At 47.6% G+C, this 27,230-nt stretch overlaps 1 protein-coding gene across 3 annotated transcripts in view; it reads left to right on the top strand.

The window, feature by feature from the left end:
* kank1a (KN motif and ankyrin repeat domains 1a) overlaps positions 1 to 25,794 on the top strand; it is a 54,006-nt gene extending 28,212 nt beyond the window's left edge. For all 3 annotated transcript variants that reach the window (XM_080894106.1, XM_080894108.1, XM_080894107.1), the window contains exons 2-12: positions 2,162 to 2,291; positions 13,441 to 16,098; positions 18,031 to 18,195; positions 20,495 to 20,591; positions 20,806 to 21,024; positions 21,141 to 21,228; positions 21,402 to 21,621; positions 22,997 to 23,139; positions 24,472 to 24,672; positions 24,800 to 24,898; positions 25,008 to 25,794. In XM_080894106.1, coding sequence (XP_080750232.1) covers positions 2,255 to 2,291; positions 13,441 to 16,098; positions 18,031 to 18,195; positions 20,495 to 20,591; positions 20,806 to 21,024; positions 21,141 to 21,228; positions 21,402 to 21,621; positions 22,997 to 23,139; positions 24,472 to 24,672; positions 24,800 to 24,898; positions 25,008 to 25,070 — 3,990 coding nt within the window. In that variant the 5' untranslated portion in view covers positions 2,162 to 2,254 and the 3' untranslated portion in view covers positions 25,071 to 25,794. The remainder of the gene's footprint in view (positions 1 to 2,161; positions 2,292 to 13,440; positions 16,099 to 18,030; positions 18,196 to 20,494; positions 20,592 to 20,805; positions 21,025 to 21,140; positions 21,229 to 21,401; positions 21,622 to 22,996; positions 23,140 to 24,471; positions 24,673 to 24,799; positions 24,899 to 25,007) is intronic.
* The last annotated feature ends 1,436 nt before the right edge of the window (positions 25,795 to 27,230 follow it).

Below are 27,230 nucleotides of genomic sequence, written 5' to 3'. Positions count from 1 at the left end.
TGGTGCAAAGCTGAACAGTAAATAGACTCCGCCTCCTTCTCTCCTGCTACTTCCTGCAGGTTTGTGTTCTGGCGGCTCATGGAACAGGACATGTGGGAGATCTTTGGTCAGTCTGTATATTATTCATTTTCCCTTCAGTTAGAATCGTTTGCATGGTCTTGGCAAACAGAAGTTGTGTGTATGTGTTGAAATGCTTACTGAGCTTCATGCTGCTGGAGAGCAGCTGCATGAAACCTTTGCTTTGTGTTCGTTACCTGTTGTCTCAAGTTTCAGTTCATCAGTGTTGGATGTCCAGTCCTTTGAGTCCCATTAGGTGTTAGCAGGCTCAGGCTCATCCATTGTAATCGTAATGTTTTAAATGGGCCAGCCGCCCACAGCTCGATAGTCTGACCTCCTCCACAAACACCTTTTCTTGCTCTCTAGCAGAGGAGCACCCAGGTCTGCCATGACGAGTAATCCTAGCATCCCTTTGATGGTGTGAAGGAGCAGCAGCTCTGCTAGGAGCTCGTTAGCCTGTCTGTGGAGAGCCGGAGGATCAACTGACCAATAAAATGACAGCTTTATGCTCGTCTCTCCTGGAGTTCCCCACCTCTGATTTATTTGATCCATCCTTTCTGACTTTTCTATCCAAGAATTGCTTTCGTGTCCTAAAACAGCAGATTCATTGTATAATATTTTTTATTTTATTTCACCCAATGACCCGAAAGCCGAGCACAGAGCTGAGCAGATCAGACCCAGACACCATCCGAGCGATATCCAGACGTCGTATCGATGCATCTCTAAATGTTAGTGGCCATTTCTTCCACACATTTCTTTTTGTGTGACATGCTGGAGCCAGTTTTAAGTGTGAGGGAGGAGAACAAACATGCCTGCGGTCTATTTGGGTGTTGGAAGGGTCTGTGTGCTCTGCAAAGGCTGCTCTCAATCCTTCGTCTCTGTATCGCGACTATAATAACTCCCCAGGGTGACGGACGGCCTGATGACACTACGGCGCTGCTTTATTTGGCTGCACGCTCTAAACAATGATTTACTTATGATGCAGCTGACTGACAAAGTGACCTTTCACATGTTCCTCACACACATTTTATGGCTGTCGGCTGCATGTCGTCACAGCAGGTGCAGCTGTTGGGTAGATGTGTTTAAATACTTTGTTTGTAACACTTAAATATGCATCGTTACGTTAAACTGTAAGTGACGGTTAGGATTCATAACCAAGAATGTTTTCTGATGATGTTTGTTATTTTTCATGCACCAACGGGAGTAAATGCTTTCCTTTCTGCGCTTCTTGGATGCTTGGTTAAACTCTGACTTTGCTGGGAAATGTTTCTGGTGTTTGCTGGAGGTCTCAGCTCGGTCCTGGCTGATGTTCAGCGCCTTTAGCTCCAGTATAAACGTTCTCCAGAGGCCTGGTAATGAACTCATTTGATTCAGGTGTGTTGACCCAGGGTGAGATCTAAAACCTGCAGGACACCGGCCCTTGAGGCCTGGACTTCCTACCCCTATTCCTGAGGTATGCGGCCTCACCGACCCTGATAATCGAGTAAGACCGAGTATATTGTAAAAGTCTTAGATTGTCCTCGACTCTGTTACCACTGCGGGGCTGAGCTCTTGATCTCTAGCTGTCAGAGTCACGTGTTCAGTGTAAAGGTCAAAGGTTTCAGCTGTATCGAACCTCGTCTACATCTGTGCTCCTCGAGACCTGACCCCCCCCCCGGCCTACTGACTCCAGTTTTCGTCTTATATTTGCAGCTTCTTATAAGATGACAACGGCTCTTTTGTTTTGTTGCTCATAATGTGTCCATTGATGATGATGATGAGCAGGCGACTGCACACAGGACCTCTGTGCTTCGAAATGTCAGGATGCAAACACACCTGTGAAGGAGCGGAGGCCGGCCGGGCTTCAGCTCCCACAAAGACACGCTTAACAAAAGGTCAAAATACGTGCACTCACACTTCACATATTTCAAGTTACACTGGAGGTCAGAAAGCCAGCGCTCTGTTCTCATGTGAACTTTAAAAAGGAACCAGTCTGACCGCTGGGACAAAGTGACCTCCTTTACTGACACTTTTTAATCTTTGAAAGGTTGCCTTGTGTTGTTTCTCACTAATTGTTGCTCACCTGTGTGCGTCACTAACGGTATTCCTTTGTGTTCTGTCTCAGGTTGCAGGTTGCATGGTAATCTGGACTTGCTGCATGGCAGTTGCATGACGGCACTGAGTCTTGTTGTTGGACTGAGAGCACGCAGCTGCACCCATGGCTCAAACCGTGCACGTGAACGGCAATGGCCCAGGTAACGTGTGTGTGTGAGTGTGAGATTCTTGCAGGGATGTCTTTGACCTTATTTCATTGCAGAGCAGTTTGAGGGAGACGCTGGTTAAATGCGTCCCTGCATGTCTAAAGGTTACAGGCTGCCTCCGTGACTAAGATGTGCTCTCTGGGCGTTGGTGGGCAGGGGTACAATGGGACTGAAGTGGGATTAGGGGTCCAGTTTCAAGCTTAAGTCATGCTGGTATATTTAAGGTCTTGGCTCCGGCTCTTTAGACACAAACACCATGAGTTGCAAGAAGTAATTTTAGTCAAGTCATCCAGTAACTTTTCAGACCTCGAGACAAGAGTTTAACATCTTCACACGCTGTTTGTGCAAACTTGTATTCAAACATTCAAACACTGAACAGCCTCTAACAGCTGTGTGAGTAAGTGTGAGCTCACATGCACTGTGGTGGGTGTTTCAACATATCAGCAGAGGGTCCCTATGATCAAAAGTTTGTTTTTATTTTCCTTTACTCTTGGCTCTGTATGACGTCAGGAAGAACATGATGATAATAATGGAGTGGATTTATATAGCGCTTTTCTAGACACCCAAAGCGCTTTACAATTCCACTATTCATTCACTCTCACATTCACACACTGGTGGAGGCAGCTACAGGTGTAGCCACAGCTGCCCTGGGGCAGACTGACAGAAGCGAGGCTGCCATATCGCGCCATCGGCCCCTCTGGCCAACACCAGTAGGCAAGTAGGGTAAAGTGTCTTGCCCAAGGACACAGCGACCAGGACAGAGAGCCCGGGGATCGAACCGGCGACCTTCCGGTTGCAGATGCAATTCCCAATCCCCTGAGCTACGGTCGCCCCCAATGAGGCGAGCGTGCATGTGTCCACCATCCAGCTGAGTATGCTAGGCTATCACCAGCTTCTGAAAGAGGGTGCTGTTAAAACAGCGCTATTATTTGTTTTATTTTTTTCTGTTGACTGCTTCTATTAGCTCATCATTATTAGCAAACTTACTCGTGGACAAATAAATAAATCGCCCAACCTTATTCCACAGTATATTTTTAATGAATAATCATAATCTTGGCTCGAACCAGATTCAGTGATATCTGAAGCACAAAGGGCAAAGAGTTCTGACGGAGAGAGAATTTTGGCACTTCAGTATGAACACACACACACACACACACACACACACACACACACACACACACACACACACGTGTGCGCTCTCATTCCTGTGTAGACTAACGGGAGAGCGTGAAGCTTCTTGCTTCCAAATCCCTGCTGGAATGTGCAGCATGCAGGTCGGGTGCTTCAGGAGCGCCGTCCTGAGTGTCAGTCTGCCATCACCACTCCACTCTGCTTGTGTTTCTCAACATGATAAAGTCTGAGCTTCAGTGGCCACATCGACAATAAGTCTGTCCCGAGGAACCCTCAGACCGCTGAACTCCTCGTCGTACAAATAGCCTCTCTGTCGTGTTGGTGGTCAGCAGGCAGACGCGGTGAAAGAATGCAGAGCAGATGGTGATATTTAACCTTTTATTGTAGAGGTGGGTGATGTGCTTTGGGAAGAATGTCGATCTGTGATCCAGGGCTGCTCAATCATGGTAAAAAATTACAACTGATACGTGGAAAATGTTGCACTTGTTGAATTTTGAGAAGGATTTGTTGTTCCTCACCAGACTTCCTGTTTTCAGCCTGTCTTATCATCTTGGCTCGAGCTGAACTAAAGCAGCTACAGTGTGAAGGGGGGAGTCTGAGCTATCAGAGGAGGTGAAAGTGCAGACTTACAAAAATCTACAAAACCAAAACACAAAACAAACAGTTGAAAAGCTGCATGTTTTCAACTGTTTGAAGAATTGTAACCAAAGTCATTGAACAGCGTAATATTTAAACTGGAGTGCTGCATGCATCTTACATATCTGAAGCTCGAGAATGAAGCTTCTCTCAGATTGGAATAAATGCCAGATGTGGGACGCCTCAGCGCATTGAGCAACAAACCATTAAGCACATTTCTTCCAAACAAAACCTCAGCAGACTTTAATGCGACTCCAGCACTGTTTGCAGGACTGATCCCACAGTCTTAAAATACTTCTCCTCAAAAATGTTGGCCTGATTTATTTTAGACCAGTGGGGAGTGAAAACACTCAGGATGTGATCATTTTATATTCTGCACAAAGCTGACATCGGGCAGTGTGAAGTGTTACTCCTGAAACTCAGATCCTGGTCCAGCCCCGGGTTGTCTCTCGGAGCAGACCATTATGGGTCTGACTGGTCTTCAGTGGCACCGGTCGGCACGGGGACACCGCGGTGGCCATCAGGCCAGTGAGGCCACTCCCTGCAGCTCCTGTAAACCCACAGAAGTGGATTTGTTTCAGTAGCAGTAATGGACCCAGCTGCCCTTTTAAACCTCCCCCATGGTAGCTTTCAGTCACTTTCCTGTTTGTGTAAGAGCTTCGAGTTGATAATGATGTGAGCCGGAGGGGGCGGGACGCTGCGTCTTTGTAAATGTTGTTTGTTTCTCTCTCTGGAGCTGGCTGCTCCAGACCCGTACTGTCTTTACACAACAGCACTGATGTGCCAAGTGTGGTCGTGTCTCTCTGAGCATTAATCACTTCATTGTTGTTATCTGCATGCGCCTCCACAGTCAAGCAGCACAGTGCAGTGATTCAGATTCCTCTCACTCATAAGTTGCATCAGTTAATGCGTTTGCAGTCAGGAAGCTTCCCTCGTATCTTTAAAAGACACAAATCCAGTCCTAAATCTTAATGAGCAGAATCCTGTTTAATGTGCAGAGTTTCATATGAATTTATCTCATTTCCAAGTTATGATGGCAGGTTCATCTGTCACCCTTTTGTTTCCTTTAAAGGTTTGTCTGTGACTGCAGCTCCAGAAGCAAAGGCAGTCGCATACATTTGTTACTCTTTTGCACCAAGAAGTGAGAAACCAGCCACACTAGATCAGCCAAATTATTACGTACACTTCAATGAGTCTCCTGCTGAAAATGGTGTTTCAGTAGTTTTATGAAATGTACACGAGCACCAAGGAGGCGACTGAAGGTTCTCAGTCATCCAGGTCATCGTAGTCGAAGGAGCTTGGAAAGAAAAGCGTCTGGACTTTAAGTTTCCCTGAAGACGTTTCATCCGAGAAGCTTCTTCAGTTCTAAGGTCAAATGGTGGAGCGTCCCTGTGAGGGTCATGGACCCCCTATTGATCCTCTACCTAATCACACGAGCCGAGGTGTGAATACGGGTGTGGGTCACAATCAGCCAGGGTTTCAGGTGAAACCTTGTGAAATTGATCATTGTGAAACCCAACCCCACCCTATCGTCTGATTTACTGGGGTCAGATGGCCCAGGATGTGAGTGGGCATTAAGGGAAAGGATCTCAAAACTGGATCATAGATGGCAGACAGTTGGTGTCGTAAGCCCCACCCTCTGTTCAAAGATGGTCATTCACAGTAGACCTAGATGGCTTCTTTCACTCCTCTTTCAAAGGAGGAGGTCCAAGGAGGTGGCTGTGCCGAGCCTTCCTGAGCCTCGTTCCGTTTGATGGCACTTCCTGTTAAAAGGGAGTTCTTCCTTTCAGCTCTTCCCGTGTTCTGCTCAGAGGATCGTTTGATTGTTGGGATTTTCTCTCATAGATTACAAAATTTCCTAAACTTGAATTAAAAATAAAATGTAACCATGACGTTAAACTGTGACATTCATTCATAAGTTTACACCCAAACCGATGGTCCCACCAGCTAATTATGAAACGCTGGTATGTTTAACTCACTAAACCAAAGATGTGTGTAGTAAACACATCTGTGCCTCAGTGAAAACATGTTACTGAATATATCTGGAGAAGTATTTAACAAAAACACAAACCCGTTAACTCCGACCGTCTCGTAGCCGTACAAACTGAAACTGGATCATCACATTTACGTGTCGGTTGACTTGAAGCAGCCCGCACACTGTCGTTGATGTTTTTCTTGACCATCTATGAGAAAATCCAGAGAGGGGCACATTTTTTCAAAGTGCCTCAGTGTTTGCAGAGGAAGCCCAAACATTTCCCTCGGTCTGCATCATCATGTACAGCGCTGGGTTGTTGAATTTGGCAGCTGCGTCTGGCGTGACCCCGCGAGTTCCTGGAAGAAGCCCACAGTCGAGCGGACCGGCCTGCGTGCAGCTAATGTGCAGCTTTAATGGACTCTTTGTGTTTTTGTCTTGTTCTGGGTTCAGATGAGGACGGACGCGTCTTGCCTTTGTTGTGTTGAACTGCTGCAGCGTTGATCAAACGTTGGCTCTATTTTTCTTGGGAGTAATTAGGCTCACGGGCAGAGCCAGGAAATACCAGGCTCCGTGTGTGTCTGTGTGTTACTCATGTTGTGGGGACCGAATTCAAGTCCTCATAAGGAAAAGCGCAAAACTTTGGTATGAAGCTCATTTTGAGCAAACTCGAGTGTTTCGTCTTCTGAAGGGGTAAAATCAGAGCTGTTTCTGTGCCGTCGGGCGGGTGGAGGCTGCTCCACCCAGGCGCTTGCATCATGTTTGGCTCTCACAGCTATGCCGGAGCACAGCCCTGCACTTCCAATGAGTTTGCAAGTTTTTCTCTGCACATCCTGAACAGCCCTGAGTTCACTTTCACTTCTTTCAAGCATTTCACGAGTCTTTCAGTGTTTCTCCTGGATGCTGTTGGTAGTGATGGTTGTGTTAAAGGTTAATTATTGCAAAATCAACGTTATAGACAGACTGTGTGGACACATGCTTGGAATTGGGCTGCAGTCTTTTCTTTGCTCACAGTGTAGGTAAACAAACAGACGACAGGCAACGCTGACAAACTCAACATCACAGACGATAATGGCACGTGTAGCACATAAGTGCACTGGTGCAAAGATGTTGGGATAAATTATGGAGTTATAAGGGTTTGATAATGTTACACATGTATACAGTAAGCGCACAAGGACTCGACTATATAGCATGCTTTGATTTGGCAGCAGGTATGGGGGCTGTTTAAGTACAGACACTATGTGAGTGTCTAAGTGTTGGTCAGAGCGACGGCCTGAGGAAAGAAACTGGATACGACTGGAACGGGTCATGTGACGGGTGTGCTGTGACGTTACCTGCTCGTTTCCTCCAGCTCCAGGCCTCGAGCGCCGGTGTCCTGCAGGCTTTAGCTGTTTTTGACCCAACACAGCTGATTAAATGGCTGAATTACCTCCTCAACATGCCTGGAGTTTCCCACCCCTGCTGCAGGGCGTTTAGTCTCTTTGCAACCACAGGTTCCGCCTCCTGGTGGCCATTAATTAATTAGGTCAGTACCTGTGCACACAGGTGAGCTACAAACCTGAAGACTCCAGTCTCATCGTGCGGCTGGGCTCCATCCCAGACCATTATCTGCACGGCTTCCTGCCACCCTGTCTCCACTTTCCTGTCTGATAAAGGCCAAAAAAATACAGGTTAAAGGCACACTTCACTTTTCAGACCCAGAAGCAGCGTGTGCATACTGGATACTGGTAAATATGTACACGTGAGGTACAACAGTGAAACGGGTGTTCCCAAACAAGTTTGTTTTCTTTGTTATTTCAGGACTTTTTGGAGCGTCACTAAAGATCTTAGAACACTGGAGACTCGATCCCTTTTGAGCAGGAACTTAAATTGAACGTGAGCTGTTGGGCAGAACCGATAAGATTAAAATCTAAATAAAAGGGCAGTTTGCTCAGATCTGAACACTCCAGTGTTTTCTTCTGTGGATGTCGGCGTCTCTCAGATATTCACAAGGCCCAGTGCTTTGTAGTTGGGCCTAAACTCATTTTGTCTACCATCACTAACGAGCAGTTCACTCATTTATCCTAATATCCCCGGATCGCCCCACGCGTGGGTCGTAATGTTGTTGTCTTGGACCACACCTAAGTGCACATGTTATCAGATCATAACAGCTTTAACTCCAGGCCGGTCGTACACATTTAAAACATGTAGTTAAAGATTACTGACACCCTAACTGTCCACAGACTGATGAGGAACTGTGCTCTAAGGTGAGATGTAACCTTCTGTAACTGGTAATTAAAGTGTGTGTGTGTGTGTGTGTGTGTGTGTGTGTGTGTAAAAGCAGGTAGTTTGGCTTGAATTTCTCTGGTTAACAAACAGCTGGCAGACACATTTAGCCCAGTAGCCTCATTTATTCAGCGTCTGATGGCGCTGTGGAATTAAAAGGCTTTCGTCAGCTCTAAATTTAAACTTTTACAGAGCCGCTGTAAAATAAGCACGGCCCCGCTTGTATATTTTTCTTCAGAGCGTCAACATCGGGGCCCGAGCCGGCCTGCAGTCCCATATTTTAAGAGCAAACACGGAGAGCTTGAGCGGCGTGAATGAATGAAGGCTGGACATTTTCAGCAGCTGATTGGAGAAGCAGAGAAAAGCTCAGACACAGTTCGGGGTGTTTTACGTGGCTCACGTGTCTGTGGACATGGAAACGACTGAAACGTGTTACCGACGGTGCGTGCTGCTGAGTTTGGCTGCAGAGGGACGTGTGAGGAACTGGTGTTTGACTCTGAAGCAAGTTTCTGTTTGAGCTGCGAGTCCTCATTGTGAGCTTGTACATATGGCTCACCTTTGATAATTAGGCAGAAATATTTGAATATCTGAGGGAAGTGGAACAGAGCCGGGAACTGTGTGGTCAAAACTAAAACTCTGCTCCGCTGGACGACTTTGACTAAAAGAGGCATTTTTGTTTATTCTGTCTTTTATTAATACACGGTGCACATGCTCATAGCTGTATTTGGTCTTAATGTCCTTGGATGGGTAAGAAAAAAACATGTATCCCCCTGAAACTAAACGATTAAAAACCAGCTGTTTATACTGGAGCTCAGCTTATTAATGGTTTGAGTTCAGAGACGATTAGACTTTCTGTAAAAAGTGTCAGATGATTATCACCTGAGGAAACGGCTTATCTTCATCAGCTGATTAAAGCACTTTTGGACCCTCAAATAATGATTTCAGTTGTTTGTATGTTTGTTCTGCACTTGGAAGCAGAGCGTTAAACCCACCTGGTCACAGCTGAAAGAACGAGGCTGAAATTCCCACACGAACAGGCTGAGCTGTGAGCTTTGGAGCAAGAGCAGAAAATGAGGTGGAAAAGAGAGGAAGTATGATGAGTCCCTAAATTTGCTAAATTAAAAACTTGTACAGCAGCACTGTTTCCTCACAGCAAGAAGGTCGATTCCACCATCAGGCCGGATACACTAAACGACAGTAATGTGGTGTTTTAACATCCAGGATGTTCAGGGGAAAATGAGAAAATAATTTTATGACCAAATTGTAACCAGAAATGTGCTTTTCTCTCTCCTCTCATTGGCTGCTGAGGCAGGTAAAGAGGGAAGTTTGCAGGTCCTGTTTTCGAGGGCTTGGTCACACTGGTGCAGCTCAGTTTGGGGAACAGAATAATTCCTCCTTTTCATGGCTGTGCAAACGGCTTTAGGCAGGGCTGAAGACGTGGTCTGTAAGAAGGGAGATGAAGTCCAGCAGCCTCGCTGTGCTAACTGTCATGTGACCCCTCAGACTGACGAGCTCACAGCTGCTAGCTGCAGCAGACGCCCGGGCTCTTCTCGCTGTCCTGCTGCCCGACCCCATCAGTTGTCAGCTGATGAGGTCATCGCTCAGCTGTTCGGAGTGTCCGTGCCACAGAGCCGCCCGTCACATGCGACACGGCCGGTTGGCGCTCGTGCCACAGGGGGACTCCTCCAAACCAGACAGCACAAGACCGTGACTGTGCGCTCAGAATATTTATACCAGGGGGAAAAACGGGACGTGACTCTCAGGGCAGCAGAAAACAGCCGGGGCTTTGTCTGCAGACGGAGCTGTCAGACGCTCGACTCACAAAAACAAAAAATCAGAAAACACGAGGAAACTGGCTTTTTCCCCCCCAAACAACTGTCAGGAGTGCAGACTAGTTTAAAATTGTGACACAGCATGATTTAAATAAAAAGTCTTTACCTTACAGCATAAAGCACCTTGAAGCGACTGCTGCTGTGATTTGGTGCCATATAAATGGAATTGAACTGGAATCCATGCAGTGTTGTCATCACAGGCTGAACACTGAGGGGGTAGATTTAGCCGTGCACGGACCAGGGGCCCGTTCTTCGTACCTCGCTAAGTAGGTTAGCCGGATTAGATTGTTGACGATTTCGCGTGATCCTGGATCGTTCGGTTCCCCGAAGCTCATCCGGGACTTGCTGTCATAGCAACAGAGCCGTAAGCGTAAACCTGCTCGGGAGCAGGTTTACTTTATGTAAACAGGATTAGATCGCGGCCACGCAGGTATGTCCGCTTCATTTATACGAAAGCAACAGCGATAAATAAATAACATCAATGTAACTGAAGATAATGCAGCACTTGATCCTTTTATTGATGTCACACAGATACATACAGGTCATTTCCTAAAAAAGGGAAATGTACTATTAACATTCTATTACATGTATGTGATTATTACAGATGTAATTCATATTTCAGAGTAGTAATTGTAAATTACTTCGTGTAATCAAGATGAGAGACCACGGCTATAAAAGCGAAGGTGGATTTGGGAAGCCTGTCGCAGCCATGTCCTGTCCGTTTACGCGAGCAACCCATTGCGGAAGGTGCAAGATTGATAAGGAGAGTCCTCAGAATTCAGCGTATATTGCGGGACAGACAGGATCCTTTAGCTCAGCGCGACAGTGTGCTCATTGAGAGATATCGATTTTCCCGTGAGGGTATTATTCACTTAACCAACTTGTTGACGGGGGGGTGCAGGACCACCACCTGTCTTTTTTTGCTCTGCCCTTTTCTTGGTTGCTGTTATGAACAAACAAACAGATTATTTCAGGGTCTCTTTCCAAGAGACGAAAAGCAATATAAGTGATAAATATTACCATTCTGTAGAATATTCTTATATTTCACTTTTACTTGTTCCCATGTTCTAGTGGGTCCTGTTGTGGCTCTAATGTGAAAGAGGATATAATATAACAATATAATATAATGTAATATAATATTGGATAATATAGTGTAATATAATAAATCTACCCTACCGCCTACTGGTGTTGGCCAGAGGGGCCGATGGCGCGATATGGCAGCCTGGCTTCTGTCAGTCTGCCCCAGGGCAGCTGTGGCTACAACCGTAGCTGCCTCCACCAGTGTGTGAATGTGAGAGTGAATGAATAGTGGCATTGTAAAGCGCTTTGGGTGCCTTGAAAAGCGCTATATAAATCCAATATATTATTATTATTATTATTAAATTACTTACGAGTTTAATTTGTCAGCAACTTTCTGCCAGCCCTCGCTCCTTGCTTTTGCAGCCTTTGCAGTGTTCCCTTGCGTTCTGATTAAACTCTGAAACTCCTGAAATCCCTCACTCAGGAGTTCTTGCTCTGCTGCCGAAAAATACCGAGCCGAGCGCGCTCCTTCGACATTTTCGCCGACCAATCAGAGGGTTGCCGATCAATGTTTCTACTATCGATGCGTAGCCCCTTTTATGACACCCAGTGATGTCACATTACTGCGTCCAGCTGTACTAATCGTCAACAGCAGGTGTGTTCGGGGAACCGGATTAGCGAGCTCACGGTTAGCGCGATGATTTGATCTTGGATGTGTCATTTGATCTTGGATGTAGTAAGCGACGTACGAAGAACGGGCCCCAGGTCACTCCGTGTGTGTGTGTGTGTGTGTGTGTGTGTGTGTGTGCACTCAGGTGTTTCCCCTCAGTTTTCTTTACCTGGTAGAAAAACGAAGGTAACTTCTGAAAATAAAGGCGTGGACACAAACTGACTGTAAGTCACGGATGAGTCTTTGTATCATGGAGCATAGACCAGTGTAAAAGTGTGACTGGTGTCAAGAACAGACTGTTATTGTTGTGGGTTCACCTCCCCTCCATGCATAACAGGACTCTTATTTAGGAAGGGAAGCGCCCGGCTCTAGCCTCACACGATTGGAGGAAGCAGCTGTCCAATGGTGCACCAGAGCAGCGCTGCGTGTAGTTTACACCAATAGTGGAGCTTTTTATGTCCCGTGTGGAGAGAGGATTGTGAAAGCGAGCACAGAGTGAGGAGAAGGCGTAGTTGCGATCCCAGCACAGAGCCGTGAATGTGAAGCCGAGAGGAGCAGAGGAGGAAACGTCCAGTTAAAGAGCTGCTGGTGTGCGGTGAGTGAAGTTTGAGCAACACATGCAGAGGTTTTAGCAGCAGGCTTATCCCTGTAGTTCCCTCCTCCTGTTGCTGAATGGAAAGGAGCTGGGCGGACTGGAAGGGAAGAGCAGGGCTGTTTATTTCCAGCCTGTGTTTGCTTTAGTCACTGAGAGTTCCAGGCATACCAAGAACAAGCCTCTGTATTTAGCCAACGCGGTGTGAATGCGGCGGCCTGGCTGTGACGGAGGGCATTTTCAGCTGGAAGTGTTGGAGTTTGGACTTTGATTTAAGCAGCTTTGATTGGCCCGTAGCTGCTCTTTTAACTGGGTGATAGCTCGTGGTCACTTCTGCCTGTAACAGCTAAAACGTGGACACTGGATGGATTTTGAACGAGGGAATATTGACGTTGCCTCTCAGAGCCCTTTGCCTTCTTTCTTATGTGAGCTTTGGAAGCGACGGTCTGTTTGTGTCACAGCTTTGAACCTTTGGTTTCGTCACACCTCGGTGAGCCGACTTTGACAGATTAATTTTGTTTTAAATCTCCTGCCGCTTTTGTGGAAAAGCCTGAGTGCTAATTATTTTGGCAGATAATGTTTTAGTTGGACCCAAACTATGTGAGATGCAGAGATGTGAGAAATTTGAGATGTTTGTACTCGCTCTGTCAAATGATGACGACCGTCTGTGGCCAGAGGTGCCGGCAGCGTGCTGCGAGCATTAGACTAACTCTGTGTAAACAAAGAAAATACCTGCACGTTAAGAGTCGGATCAGATGAAGCTGTTGGGATTTGTGGATTTGTCCTCTTTATTTTCCTCCTCCTGTTTTTACCATGTGGCTGAATAAAATGTGCATAGATCTATTTATATGTAAGAGTGGGTTTATTGTGATTTTATGTCTCAAATTAACAGGATAAATGATTTTCCTGACTCTCACACTGTCACAGACTTGCTCAGTAGATCCTCTCAGTATGTACGAGTCTATAAATCGGTCTGTTTCCAGCATTAAAGCGACACTAATACATTTTTGTGGTCTCTCTTACAGAAAGAGGACAAAGATGCCCAAGCACAGAAGACGAGAAGGACTCTGAGGCCCCCTACTATGTTGAAACTCCTTATGGTTATCAGTTAGACCTGGACTTCCTCAAGTATGTTGACGACATCGAGAGGGGCAACACTATTAAGAAGCTGAGTATCCAGAGGAAGCCCAAAGTGGCCAAACCCTCGGCGGTGCCTCGGGGCAGCACTGGCGGGGTCGGCGCTCAGGCTGAATGGACCTCCACAGACTCGCTGTCCTCCTCCAACAGTGACGGCAAACAGTCCCCGGTCTTCTTCACCAACAGGGCCGCTGCCCCGCTGACCCCCACCCTCTCCAGGGCAGCCTGTGAGGTGCCTCTGCATCAGCCGTGTTCAAGCTTCGCAGAGCAGAAACAGCTCCTCCCCCCGCCGTCGCCCAGGTTTGCCCCTCGGCACAACCCTCAAGTGGAGAAGACCCTCATGGAGACCCGCCGTCGGCTGGAGCAGGAGCGTGCGCTTCTGCAGCCGCTAAGCGAGCCTCCGATGCCCCGCCGGCGTCTCGCCAGCTTCGGTGGTATGGGCTCCAGCAGCTCGCTGTCCTCCTACTCTGGCTCCATAGGCACAAGCCAGATCTCTCCCAACACCTATCAGACTCTGCCCATCAACGGTCCTCTCCCTAACGGAGAGTATAACCCCTATTACCCACCATCCAGGGGCAGCTCCATCCGCCACAGCCCCATGAGCTCTGGCGTGGCTACCCCGGTAACGAACGTCAGCCCGTTACACCTGCAGCAAATCCGGGAGCAGATGGTCGTGGCGCTCAAGAAGCTGAAAGAGCTGGAAGAGCAGGTGAAAACCATTCCCATCCTGCAGGTGAAGATTGCCGTTCTGCAGGAGGAGAAAAGACAGTTGGCTGCTCAATCAAAAGGTCAAGGTCTTGGCGGCTTCCGCAAACGTTCCTACAGTGTAGGCTGCGCTGACCAAATGGAAAACCCGGGCCCCATCCAAAAGGAAACGGAGCTGCACATCATCGAGCCAGAAGCCCAGGAGCAGAGCGCTCAGAGGCTGGAGGAGTTCAGACGCCTGGCTGCTGAGGTCCAAGCACTGGAGAAGACTTCCAAGGACAACGCAAATGAAAATCAGCCTCAAAACCTCACGCAGAACCAGGCCCACCAAAAGTCTGTTGGCATAGTTACTGATCAAAATATGAATAATCTTCCAGCCACCCAAAGAAAGCCAGAGAAGGAACGCTGTTTTCGGGACGCGGGGGTGTCTACAGAGCGGCTGGAAATCCGGAGCACTGCAGTTGGCGTCACCGAGGCCATGCTGGGCATGAGCAGCGAAGCTGAGAAAGAGATCGAGCTCCAGCAGCAGACCATCGACTCCCTGAAGGAGAAGATCTACCGCCTGGAGGTGCAGCTCAAAGAAACCACTCATCAGATGGAGATGGGCAAGCTGAAACTGGAGCTCCAAGCTGCCGGTGGGTCAAACAAGAAAAAAGCAGACAAAGGTTTGATGGTCAGGCCGGAGATGTACAGCGCCTGTGTGGAGGCGAAAGTCCAGACACGCAGCCAGGGAGTGGGCGAACATCTGGAATTCAGCCATGTTAGCACTGCTAAAAGTCCACAGACTCTGACTAGAGGAGTGTCCTGTCAGCCTTCTGTGCACAGCGTCGCCACAGGACCGGATATCCCCATGGACCGGTGGGTGGTGCACGAACAGATGGAGGTGTCTGACCAGTGTGTAGGACGGCACGTGGAGACGTGCCATCGGCAGGTAGGCGTAGAGCTCAGCGTTTGTGAGGTGGGAGTGAACACAGAGGAGCTGGTGGACAGCTTGACCCTCGGTGAACCCGCGATGGAAGCCAGCAAAGAGCAGAGATCCGTGGGCTGTGGAGACTGTTCGGTGGATGTGATCGTTAGTCCCATCAAGACGCTGGTGTCACAAGGAACTGAGACTGACCGTGTCAGTCAAGTGGACTCTGGAGTCACGGCAGCTCCTGAGTTCCTGACTCAGGAGACCAGCACTGAGGCAGAAGTTGCACACAAGTCCACGAACACGAAGCACGCTGTCCTCTCAGACTCATTCACTCACATGGAGTCGGTTACATCAGATAAGCAAACCAACACGGTGGTCACAGAAACCCGGACCGTCGCTGCCGGAGAAGGACTCGTCAAAGACGTTCACTCAACGGCAAAGATGCGTTCGATCGCCGTTGGAACCACCTCGGACGTGGAGCTCTTGCCCGGCAAATTGAGCTCAACTAAAACCAAAGAATGCGGGGTGGGGCCAGTGAGCGTCCATGAGAATTTCCTGGTTGGTTTAAAAACCAGAAACATAGCATGTGGCCCCTCCCAGCCGGCTGAGTCTGTGGCGAGCATCGGCAGCCAGGAGACGGCAGAGGTGAAGCCTGCGCCGGCCGCTGTGCACGCTGATCCGGCCGCCCTGCAGGCGCACGGTGGCGTCAGCTTGGACCATTACATCGAGCGCGTGCAGAAGCTGCTGCAGGAGCAGCAAATGCTGCTGGCCGAGAACTATACTGAGCTAGCGGAGGCATTCGGCCAGCCCCAGTCCCAGTTTGGGGTCATCAACAGTCAGCTGGTCAGCACACTGTCATCCATCAACTCAGTCATGAAGTACGGGAGCGCCGAGGACATCCTGAAGCTGCAGGCGGAGTCAAAAGAAGGTGAGGGTACTGTTTATTTATTATATCAGACTAGAGTCTGACATGTAGACCGACTCGAGCTTTCCTCCCATTATGATAATGGCTCTTCTGTAGCTAACGATCGTGTCATTTGATCGTCCTCAGCTGATGGAGTTTGCTCCGCTGTCACAGAGATGATGTGATTTCCATTTCATCCTCTTCATGTTTGCTTCTCCATTTTGAAAGCGAGCATTTCCTCCAAACCTAAAGTTATTATTTCGTTTGTATGAAAGCAAAGTAACAAATTCATAAAATACTGAAATGCCTCCTTCACTCAAAACTACAGCACAGACCTCGTGCTTATCTTTATATTTTTACATGCTGTAGGCATTTCTGGGAGTATTTCAACTTGCTATGCAGCAATACAAACGTTATATCCCAAATTTTAATAATGTGTGTGCATTAAATCCATAATAACTACACATATTGCAAAAGAAGTGCAATAAACTACAAAAAAAGGATTTTATTTTATTTTTTACACACGTTTCTACTTAAAGAAATTTCAAGTGTCTTCATAGTTTCATTTTTGAGATACACAATGTTTTTTTTATTAACTGCAGGAAAAACGAAATAACTATTATAAAAAAACAGCATCAAGAGAATCTACTACCAACAGGTCAATTAAGCCTCCCAGAAACTGTACAGAAAGGCATGAACTTTCATAAACACAGTAAACCTTTGAGAGGCGCTGCAAGGAAAAACTACGTTTCCCCAAAACATGACGTCACGTCCGGTTTTGACAGGTTATGGTGAACATGCGATGGTTTGCGCTGATGTAGGAAGTGCTGCAAACAGCTGATCAGATTGGCAAAGCGTGTTTCAGGATTATTATGTTTTTGTTGTTGCAGTGATTTTTATGTTTTTTTTTTTTTTTTTTGTTTTTTGTTTTTTTGTTTTTTTTGTTTTTTTGCAAAGCCATTTGGAAAAAAATTGAATGCATGTTATGCAATTTCAACTCCTCCAGTTTCATATACAAAAAAAGTGCGCCAGCTTATGTGGTTGCAATTCTACCAGGATTTAAAAATGTTACGTTTAAGCTCCGATGGGCCTAAACGGGTTACAGACAGCTGTGACGGCACAAACCTGTCGACATTCAGCTGAGTGATGTGAAGTTTGCAGTAGCTACAGTTAAAGTTTTAACATGGGAGTCTATGGGGACTGCCTCAAGTGGTCATTAGAGGAACTGCAGGTTTTTCAGCCCTGGAGGAGTGCTGCTCGTCTCAGACACATTTGTATGCATGTCAGTGTTCTAATGAGCTGAATCAAGGTGTAGTTCAGGACTGAAGGGTGGGTGCTGGTTTGGAGTTTAGGGGGTGGGGTTGTCACACACGTGTAAAGAGAATCCTGATAGGATCAGACAGGCTGTGCTGATCTGTGACCCTGAAAAATGTGGCAGGGCCTTTGGACTTGAACCAACAATGAGCTCATTTCTTTCAGGAGGCAGTAATGTCGCACCATTCTTCCACTTGTTGTTTTTGCGGGCCGCCCTGCCTTCACTAACAGCTCCCTGCTGATGCTGATTCATGGCTCCTTCTCCCTTACATAACACACGTTGTTGCAGATGAGCACGCGGCGACTCTGTGCTCCTTTCTGGCCTCTTTTGCGATGTCATCACACGTTTCCTCTTTTGTTTTTATCCCGTTCTTGTGACTTTACTCCTGCCATCAACATTCAGCACACAGTTACATTAAAGTCACGGCTGATGCTGCTCCTTGGAGCACCAAGAGCCTTTTTCCTACTGAATGCTGCCGTCTTCAAATCAGAGGAGTGAAAAACTGTCTTGATTTAGAAAACTGGATCTCAAATCGCTCCTCGCCTCTGTGGCGCTCTGTCGTTTCAGACGGTAACAAAGTGAACGTTCAGAGCTCAAAATGTCTAAACCTGCCTGACCTTTTCTTTTGTTCCCCTTGTCAGAGAGCAGTCAGCAGCTCCAGCTGTCGTCTGTCGGGGCGAAGCACGTGGAGAAGTCACCTGACCTCACAGCAGCGGATACGCCTGCGAACACGCCGTCGCAGCAGCAGATCAGTGCGGCCGAGCAGAAGAGCCGCATGGACCTCCAGATGTCTACAGCGCTGCATGGTGCGACTGCAACAACACAGCTCATTGTTGTTATTATTATTCCAATATTAAATATTTTAAGAGCGCTGCAGTTTACAAGCTGCATATAAAAGATGGACCTGCCACTGCCGTCTGTAGTTGGAATCAACATCTTGAAGTTTCTGTTTGTTTTGTGGGTAGTTTTGAGCTAATGCTAACAAGTCTGGCTAGTCCAGAGACTCTGAGGCGTCCCACAGACGCCTGCTCGTTATTTCTAATGAACTTCCTGATAAAATACTACAGCTTCATCCTAATTGGACAGCCAAAAGTGCTCCAGGCCACGCCTCTGACAGTGTAAATGTACCCCTGTCCTGACTGTGGAGGTTGCAGGTTCTGAGATGGAGGTCTGGAGGCTGAAGGTGGTTTCGAGTATCATAGACTCCCAGATCTGTGTTGCTTCTGCTTTTAGCTCAATCAGTTTTATTTTGGTGCTGCAGCCACACCCACCTGACTGCTACGTCTTATGGTCAAGTGCTGAACCTTAACATGATTCAAAGGTTTTTCCTCCACAGCAGACGGGCTGATGTCTGATGCTCTGTGACCCAGGAACATGAATCAGATTGTCAGCTCGTGCTTTTTGGACTCTGTTGCTCAGTTTGAGAGTCAAACACATCTTATTTGCCTTCTTCGGCCCCCGAGTCCATTTATCAGGGTTATAAACACTGCGAGCTGAAGTCACTGTTTCAGCTTCAGTTCCTGTTCCTGTGCAGAAGCAGAGCGCCAGAACAGTAAGAGCGAGGCTCTGGAGCGTGAAGCAGATGTTTTCCTAAGTTATCTGACCAGATGTTTAGGCAGTGGTCTGCTGGCTGTAGAGACGGCCCCTCAGCAGAACATTCAAACGCTTCTTTCACAACCCGGCTGCTGTAAGGTGTGCGTTACCTCACCTGAGCTGACTGTAGGAGGTTACCTCGCGCAGACGCCAGGTGACGTGTGAAACGCCACCACGAGCGCCGTCATCGGCCCGACGAGCGGCTCGCGCCACTCTCACTCCCAGCTGTCAAAACACGGGAAGCGTGCTGAACGACTCTGTTGCTAATGAGCAGCGCACGCGCCTGTGTGTACACATGCAGCTCCTGCATGCTGATGCATGAACTCTGTTTCTCCCCGCGGCGTTAAGGAGGCCCCTCGGTGGAGGCAAGTCCTGGCAGATGTGCTGAGTGTTTCTGGCTCGCTCTGCTGGTATTTCGGTTTTCGAGGCCTCTACTTAAAATGACTGAGATACTTCGGGCTTTGAGTCGGCTTCCAGCGCCTCACGGACAGATGAGACGGACACTTAATGGCTGCTTTCGTCTCTGCCAAAGCTCTCGATCATGTCAGAACTTTTAGTGGAGCATTCAGGCGTTATCGGCTCTTTGTAACCAGCTCAATGGGCTATTTAGTTACATGGTGTGTTAATTATGCAGGAGGAGAGTTGGAGGGATGATTTTATGAGGAGGATCGTGATGAAACATGGGAAAGAGACGGAAACGACGAAGGAAAAACACTTTGCACTCCGAAAAGTCTCACCTTACACACTATAAATAACGGAAACATAAATGGTCTTATTTTAATGATGCATAAACTCCAGATAAGTGTGTCTGTCACAGCCCTGTAATACTGTCTCAGCCACACACGGCTGTAAACAAAAGGGAGCCTAAATAGTCCAGCTGTTTAACATGATTCCAACAGGGGGCGCTGCGCTCATGAACAGAGGTGAAATATAGAAGCTGGAGCTTAAAGATGTCAGAGATCTGATTTAATCTTATTCTTTATTCATTTAGTGACGAGGGTCTGTTTGAGATGAAGTCCTGACGAGGAACGTATCTTTGTTCATAAGTGACGTCTGAATATCTGCAGTGTTCAAAAATATGTGAACACACAATCATCACATGACGGCAGTTAAACGTGATTCTGTCGGCTCAGGAAACAAAAGCATTCTGCAAATCAAAGTGACAACAGGAGGAAACGACGCAGGCGGTGCCGTCGCTCCGTCTATCGTCGTCGCTCCGTCCTCGTTGCTGCTCTGTCGTCGTCGCTCTGTCGTCGTCCTCGCTCCGTCCTCATCGCTTCCTGAAGTTGAACTTTGTGTCACATTGTGATGATGAAGGGTTTCCTTTTTTATGTATCGATGAACTATTCATGTTTGGATATAACAGCGCGCCTACATGGTGCTTTTTATTAACGATAAACACACAGCCCTGTTTTAAAGCAGCCTTTTCGATTTATCAGATGAGTTTAAGTTGATTCTGGATTACGTGTCATGTTGTCGGCTCTGGTTTACGATGTTCTGCGTCTCCTGCAGGGCAGAGCACCCTGAAATCCATCATGAAGAAGAAAGACGGCCGAGCCGACTCCAACGGCACGAAGAAGAACCTGCAGTTCGTCGGGGTGAACGGAGGGTGAGAAATGTTTTTAATCAGAAGTTTGCAGCGTGAGAGTTTTTCAGTGTTTGTGTCCCGGCTGAGGTCAAAGGTGGCAGGGCTCACGTTTGCTCAGCTGCGTCGACGCCGAGCCTCACGAGCTCGTTAGTGTTGTTCGCAAATATGAAACCCGAGCTGCTGATCTGCACTCACATCTTTGTTTCTGCACCTCTGTCGCCCCCTCGTGGCGCAGATACGAGACTACGTCGAGTGACGACTCCAGCTCAGAGGACAGCAGCTCCTCTGGGTCAGACGAAGAGGACGAGGAGGAGGAGGAGGGGTACGGAGGAAAGGAGGAACACCAGAAAGTGGAGGGGCAGAGCCTGAGGGAGGAGTTCCAGCCCGAGGGAGCAGAGGACGTGGACAAGAAGGATGACGAGGAAAGTTCAGAGAAGCAGGAGACGAGAGAGAGGCGAGTAAAGAAGATGAAATCATGATGATATTTTTCTGTCTGTAAATTTGATCAGTTGTGTTAGGATGAGGCTGAAGCTATTAGAAGAATGACGTCTGTTTGACCTCGACTCAAAGGTACGAGCTGAGCGAGAAGATGCTGGCTGCATGCGACGTTCTCAAGTCGCACCTCAGTGACTCCAAGGCTGTGACCAACAAAGACCTGGTGAGGAATCTGATCAGCTGTTTGTTAAATGATGTCATGAAACGTGGTTTGGAGCGCAGCGCTGACCAGTCACCACGGTGGATTCAGTGTGACACGCCCACTGTGCACCCAGAGCTGGGCCTTTAGTTAAATTTGCCTGTCGGCGTGCTGATGGTCACTTCCTGTCTGTGCAGAGAGGCTGTCTCAACACGGTGCAGCACGAGTGGTTCCGCGTGTCCAGTCAGAAGGCGGCGGTGGCGGCCATGGTGGAGGACTACCTGGGAGCTTTCACGGACTTCTCTCCCGCTGTGCTGCGCCACATCGTCAACATGGCCGACGGCAACGGCAACACGGCGCTGCACTACAGCGTTTCACACTCAAACTTCCAGGTGGTGAAGAAGCTGCTGGATGCAGGTGAGAGCTGCGTTCGTGCGAGGCGGCTTTGAAGCGATCGGCTCCCAGGAGAGGCGCTGCTGAGGGAGGGCTTCATCTCCCGCCTCCAGCTTCTTCTTCTCCATTTATACTGTTTGTTTGTGTTTGTTTTCTAAATGTAAAAACTGAAGACAGCAGACCGTCTGTCCATCCTGTAAGTCCTCGGCTCGTTCACTGGTGGAGCGCTGCGGGTAGGATGAAGTTCAACTTAAAAAAAACTTTATTTAACTTGATGTGGGCACAGAGCAGTGAGACGTTCATGTTGAGGGACGTGCAGTCTTTATTTGTTGTCTATAAAACGTCTCAGATGTCACGATGGTCAGATTTCACCTTTTTGTCTTCCTGGTTTCTCCTCGTGCTTCACCTCCTTTTTCCTCCGTCCTGACAGTCGAGGAGGATCCTCCCTCTCTGTCCCCGCAGCTCCTGCTGTTAACAGCAAAATAATTATCTGATAGTTTGACACAAAGGCAGCTGAGTGACCTCGTGATGCAGAGCCACAGATGCAGGCGGGACACGGCTTCACGCTGGAAGACGATGAAGGAAAACACTGAAAGTGAGGATACAAGGATACAAACTGCTTCGGTTGGTGCTGTCTCCACACAGCAGGAGGGGGCTCCTCCAGCTCCTCCGCCTTCCTCTCAGGCTCGAGGCTTGTTTGGACTCAGAGTTGTAATAAAGAGTGGTTAAATGTGGTGGCAGTAATATGACTTCCAGTCAGCAGGACTAGAAACGGTCTGTTTGCATTTCCATATCTTCCTGTGAGAAAATATATTTTAAAGCTCGGGCAGGAAATCTGCACGTGTGAGTTAAATGTCACCAAGAACACGTAGACGACACGGACGCTCACATTTGGGCTCCAAGACAGGAAAGTTTTCTCGTCCTCGCTGACGCTCCCACACAGCGAGCTCCGCGGAGGCTCAATAGACTGTGATGAGGTCGCTGCCACTCGCTGCTCTGAAGGCCTTTTGTCTCCTCTGCCTTTTGTGTCCTTGTGTCCGTGACGCCGTCTCCGCCCCCTCCTCCCATTGCAGCCTTTGTCCGTCCCAGTTCTAGCTGAGGCCTCCGCTCGCTTCGCTCCCATCCGGCCTCTGACGGGTTTCTTCCCCCTCCATGTTGGCGTGTTCAGCTTGTAGAGAGTGTGAGGAGGAGCAGACGGTACGACACGAGTGTTTCCTTTTTGTTTATTCACGAGGAGAAGCGACTGACAGACGCGTCACGTGCTGACACGTCTGTGACGTCGTTGACTGACGGTGACGAGTCAGTGTCCAAGCTGACCCCCCCCAACCCACCACTGACAAAAATGTCTTTGTCCAACCTTCTGGAAGTTTTAAACTGTCTGTGTTGGTGTGTGTTTCAGACGTGTGTAATGTGAACCAGCAGAACAAGGCGGGATACACCCCCATCATGCTCGCCGCGCTCGCAGCCGTGGAGACGCCCAGGGACATGCGTATTGTGGAGGAGCTCTTCGGCAAGGGTGACGTCAACGCACGCGCCAGTCAGGTCAGTGAGAGGAGGTCAAAAGGTCGCAGCAGTAATACGAAGGTCACGATGGCCAGACAAGAGCAGAGTCGCTCTGCGACCTAAAAAGCAAACGAAGCAAAAGCAGAAATGAAACGTGCACGATGGACGGAGCAGAAACGGGAACGTTACTGAAAAAATCAGAAATGCACAAATGAAGCTAAACATGAGTCGATGAACGACTGCCTGCAGAAGTTTAAACAGAGTTTAGTTTAAACCTCTGGAGCTGCTGAAGTGGGAAAATTGCACTTTAGTGACACCGTGTGGTGGAGAAGGGTAAAGCCTGGATTTTTGAAAGAATCAGAATCAGAATACTTTATTGATCCCTGGGGGAAATTATTTTTTGTTACAGTGCTCCATTTTAAACCAACATTAAGACAAGACAGACAATACGCTAACTAAGAATAGTACAATATATACACATACATACATACATACATATATACATACATACATACATACATAAGTCACTCATAAATAAATATTTGGAAAAGAAACATGTGTAGCTGTAGCAGCAAACAGTGTGTTAAGTGGATGCGTTGTACAGGGAGCCACAGGCAGGAATGATTTCCTGTGTCGTTCAGTGGTGCATCATGGGTAATCTCAGTCTCTCACTGAACGAGCTCCTGTGACTGACCAGCATGTCATGGAGTGGGTGGGAGGTGTTATCCAACATTGTCTTTATCTTGGACAGCATCCGCCTCTCCGACACCACCTTGAGGGAGTCCAGCTCCATCCCCACAACATTGCTGGCCTTACGGATCAGTTTATTAAGTGAGACAAATTTAAGTTTGTGAAATACTGAACATTTGATCTGGAGTCGTGTTTGGGAACGATGCAGCGGGAACACGACCCGTTAGCGTGGACTGCTTCCAGACAAAGCTTCTCAGAGCTGCTGGAGAGATTTTGACCTGGTGCCACTCGGTGTGTTTGTGGCACAATGTGTGCTGTGATGAACACAAACCAACGTCGAACTGCCTCTAGGAGAGTTTTCAAACATGTTGAAATATAGAAAAGGATTGTTTGCATCCTGTGATCATGAATAAACAGTAACATCAATCATCTGGATGATTGTTCCTTCTTTACCTGAACCATGCATCGTTGCTTCACCCAGGCTCCGCCCACCGTACAGTTGTACTGGCTGTGCTGTGATACTGTGGATGTTTGTGTGGCTTCATTGAAAACGGCAGCTGTGTGATCAGAGCTCTCCATTTAATGAAACCGTTTTAGTTCAGAGTTGATATTTGCACGAACGCGTCGGCGTGGAGGCCGGAAGCGTCGGGTTTGCTCACCGTGCTTTTGTCCCCGCCGCAGGCCGGCCAGACGGGGCTGATGCTGGCGGTCAGTCACGGCAGGATGGACATGGTTCGAGCTCTGCTGGCTCACGGCGCCGACGTCAACATCCAGGACGACGAGGGCTCGACGGCGCTCATGTGCGCCAGCGAGCACGGCCACGTCGAGATCGTCAAGCTGCTGCTGGCCCGGCCGGGCTGTGACGCCACGCTCAGCGACAGTGTGAGTTGTGTAGAAGAACTTTGTTGCTGTAATGTTGGACCCACTGGTTTCTAACATTAGAGAAGCACTGCAGGTGTGTAGCTGCTGTTCTTTTGGTCATGCTGACTTATTTTGTTTGCTCCACCAGGATGAGAGCAGCGCTCTGTCCATAGCTCTGGAAGCAGGACACAAGGACATCGCAGTGCTGCTTTATGCTCACGTCAACTTCTCCAAAGCCCAGTCACCAGTGAGTCGCTATTTTAATGTTGCACCAAATCATGGAAGCTTCGTCACACATTTCAGAACCTCCTTCCTAATAATCGTGTGTGTGTGTGTGTGTGTGTGTGTGTGTTTAGGGAACGCCTCGACTCGGCAGAAAAACGTCCCCGAGTCCGACCCGGAGGGGCATGTTTGATTAAACCCAGCCTCTCCTCTGCCCACAAACCCTGCGCTGCTATTGGTTCTCATGCACGACGCCTTACCCATCGCTGGATTTCCCCAACCAACCAATGAGATTTCTGGATTTTCTTTGATCTATGTGCACATTTGCCTCCACGATGAGCCCAAAGTGCCCTTTGAATATGAATGTAAGCAGCTGGTGCTTCACAGACTGGCTGAAACGTGTCCAAAGTCACAAACTCTGGAGTTCAGACCAACCTTTAAACTAAAATATGCCTTTTTTTTTTTTTTTTTTTTACTTGATGCTCAGTGTTGATCATAAAGAGCACCAAACCCTCGTCATTTGATTTTATTTTTAATTATGTTTGCGAGCGTCAGAGATGGAGCGCGATCCGGCCATCCTGTACATACCGCTGGCCTCGACATCCCGGTGTCACGTCGGCGTGAGCTAAACTGGAGAAGTTTTACTTTTATACAAATGATTTGTATCTATTTAAAAAGAAGAATCACAGTATTTTGAATATTTCCTTTTACTACTTAACAATCCACGAGGTTATATATTTATCAGAGTATAGTTTTTAATGCAGAGATGTATTACGTTGTACATACGGTGGTCGTTTGACTCCAGTTTCCTTCTGTGTAAAATAAGTTCTCTAGTTTTCATCAAGGTACTGACTTTCATGCTCACGAGAGATTTGAAGTGCCTTAAACTTTACCATGTAACAATAAACACCAATTAAAGAATCCAGACGTGTCGGGTTTGTTCTCACCGCTCGACGTTTCTGCAGAACGGTTTCATACCAGTTAATGAAGAAACTGACCTGTGAACAAAACCGTGGTTCATGAGCAGCAGGGAGGTCAGTGTTGGAGTAAAAGGCATAAAAACAAGTCTTGAGACGAACCTTTTTTTCTCTTTTACAAGAAAACTGGGGAAATACTGAGATTAATTGATTCATACGTCAGTGGTTCTTTTTTTTTTTTCTTTTTTTTTTTTAAAGATCCTCAGGTATCAGGACTAGAGAGGAAAAATCACACAGTCCAAAGAAAAACCCTGAAGACTTTCAGAAAGCTGCAGAAGTGTTGCTCAAGACCACTTTAAAAATTAAAGTCTGGCTCCTCCAAAACAAATCCACTGCTGCAAACAAAAGGAGCTCGTTCCAGGAGACCTGGACAGGACTATAACCCATCGGTGGGACCAGTAAGTGCTCCTTGGTGCAAAGAGGAACAGGCTGAGCACAGCCAGAGCAAAATGACCTCCAGCAGGACGCTGGTGTGAACGTATCTGACCGAACCAACGGACCAGGGCCGTGCAGAGAGGTTTAAAGGGGCGGTGCTCAAAGTTAAAAAGGGGCACATTGAACCAGGCTGAATAACAACAACACACATTCATCAAGAATCTAATATGGGAAGGGCAGGGCTGTGTTGGTCTGAGACTGTAGACATTAAAAAGTCCACAGGAGAGATGGTAGCTGATTAAACAAGTGTCATGAGATAATAACAAAATGCAAAGATTGGTGACAGCGCTTGGAACCATTAGGCAACAACAAACTGTGAGAAATAATTTAGGCTCTGCCTGTGAATCACTCTTTGCTTCTCTTCTTCCTTCCATCCCATCATTTCATATATCACTCTCCACTTGCTGTCTATCTGAGAACAAGGCACAACTTGCTATTGCAATAAACTATAATCTAATTATCCACACCTAACAACTCCTGCACTTAATCTATAATAAAATGATGACAGAAAAATGTTATAGCACTGCCTTTAGTAGCTGTTAGGTTTGTAGCATAAACCTATTCGCTGGAACGTTAAGACAATATAATTACACTGCTAAGCAAGACACAAATAGGCAAAGTTCTTCATGTTACTCGTGCACGGGAGAGAACCGGACAACCGCTTGACTCCAGTTGGTCTCGTCCGTCCTCCTGTAACACTGCCCTTTTATTGAGGTTACATGAATATGCATAGGTTCATTAACATACGACGTCTACATACAAACAAAGAGTACCTTGCCTGTGTGTGTGTGTGTGTGTGTGTGTGTGTGTGTGTGTGTGTGTGTGTTGCTGATCAAAGGGTTAAACATCCTTGGTCAGGAAGAGGGTAGCCTCCCCCTCACCCTAGATGGTTCATCCTAGATAACACGGTGAGGAAGTCCTGCAGTTCATCTAAACGAAGTCCTG

Source organism: Rhamphochromis sp. 'chilingali', assembly GCF_963969265.1.
Source record: "Rhamphochromis sp. 'chilingali' genome assembly, chromosome: 10".
NCBI classification, from domain to species: Eukaryota; Metazoa; Chordata; class Actinopteri; order Cichliformes; family Cichlidae; genus Rhamphochromis; species Rhamphochromis sp. 'chilingali'.
This window is presented reverse-complemented; position numbering and strand designations above follow the sequence as displayed.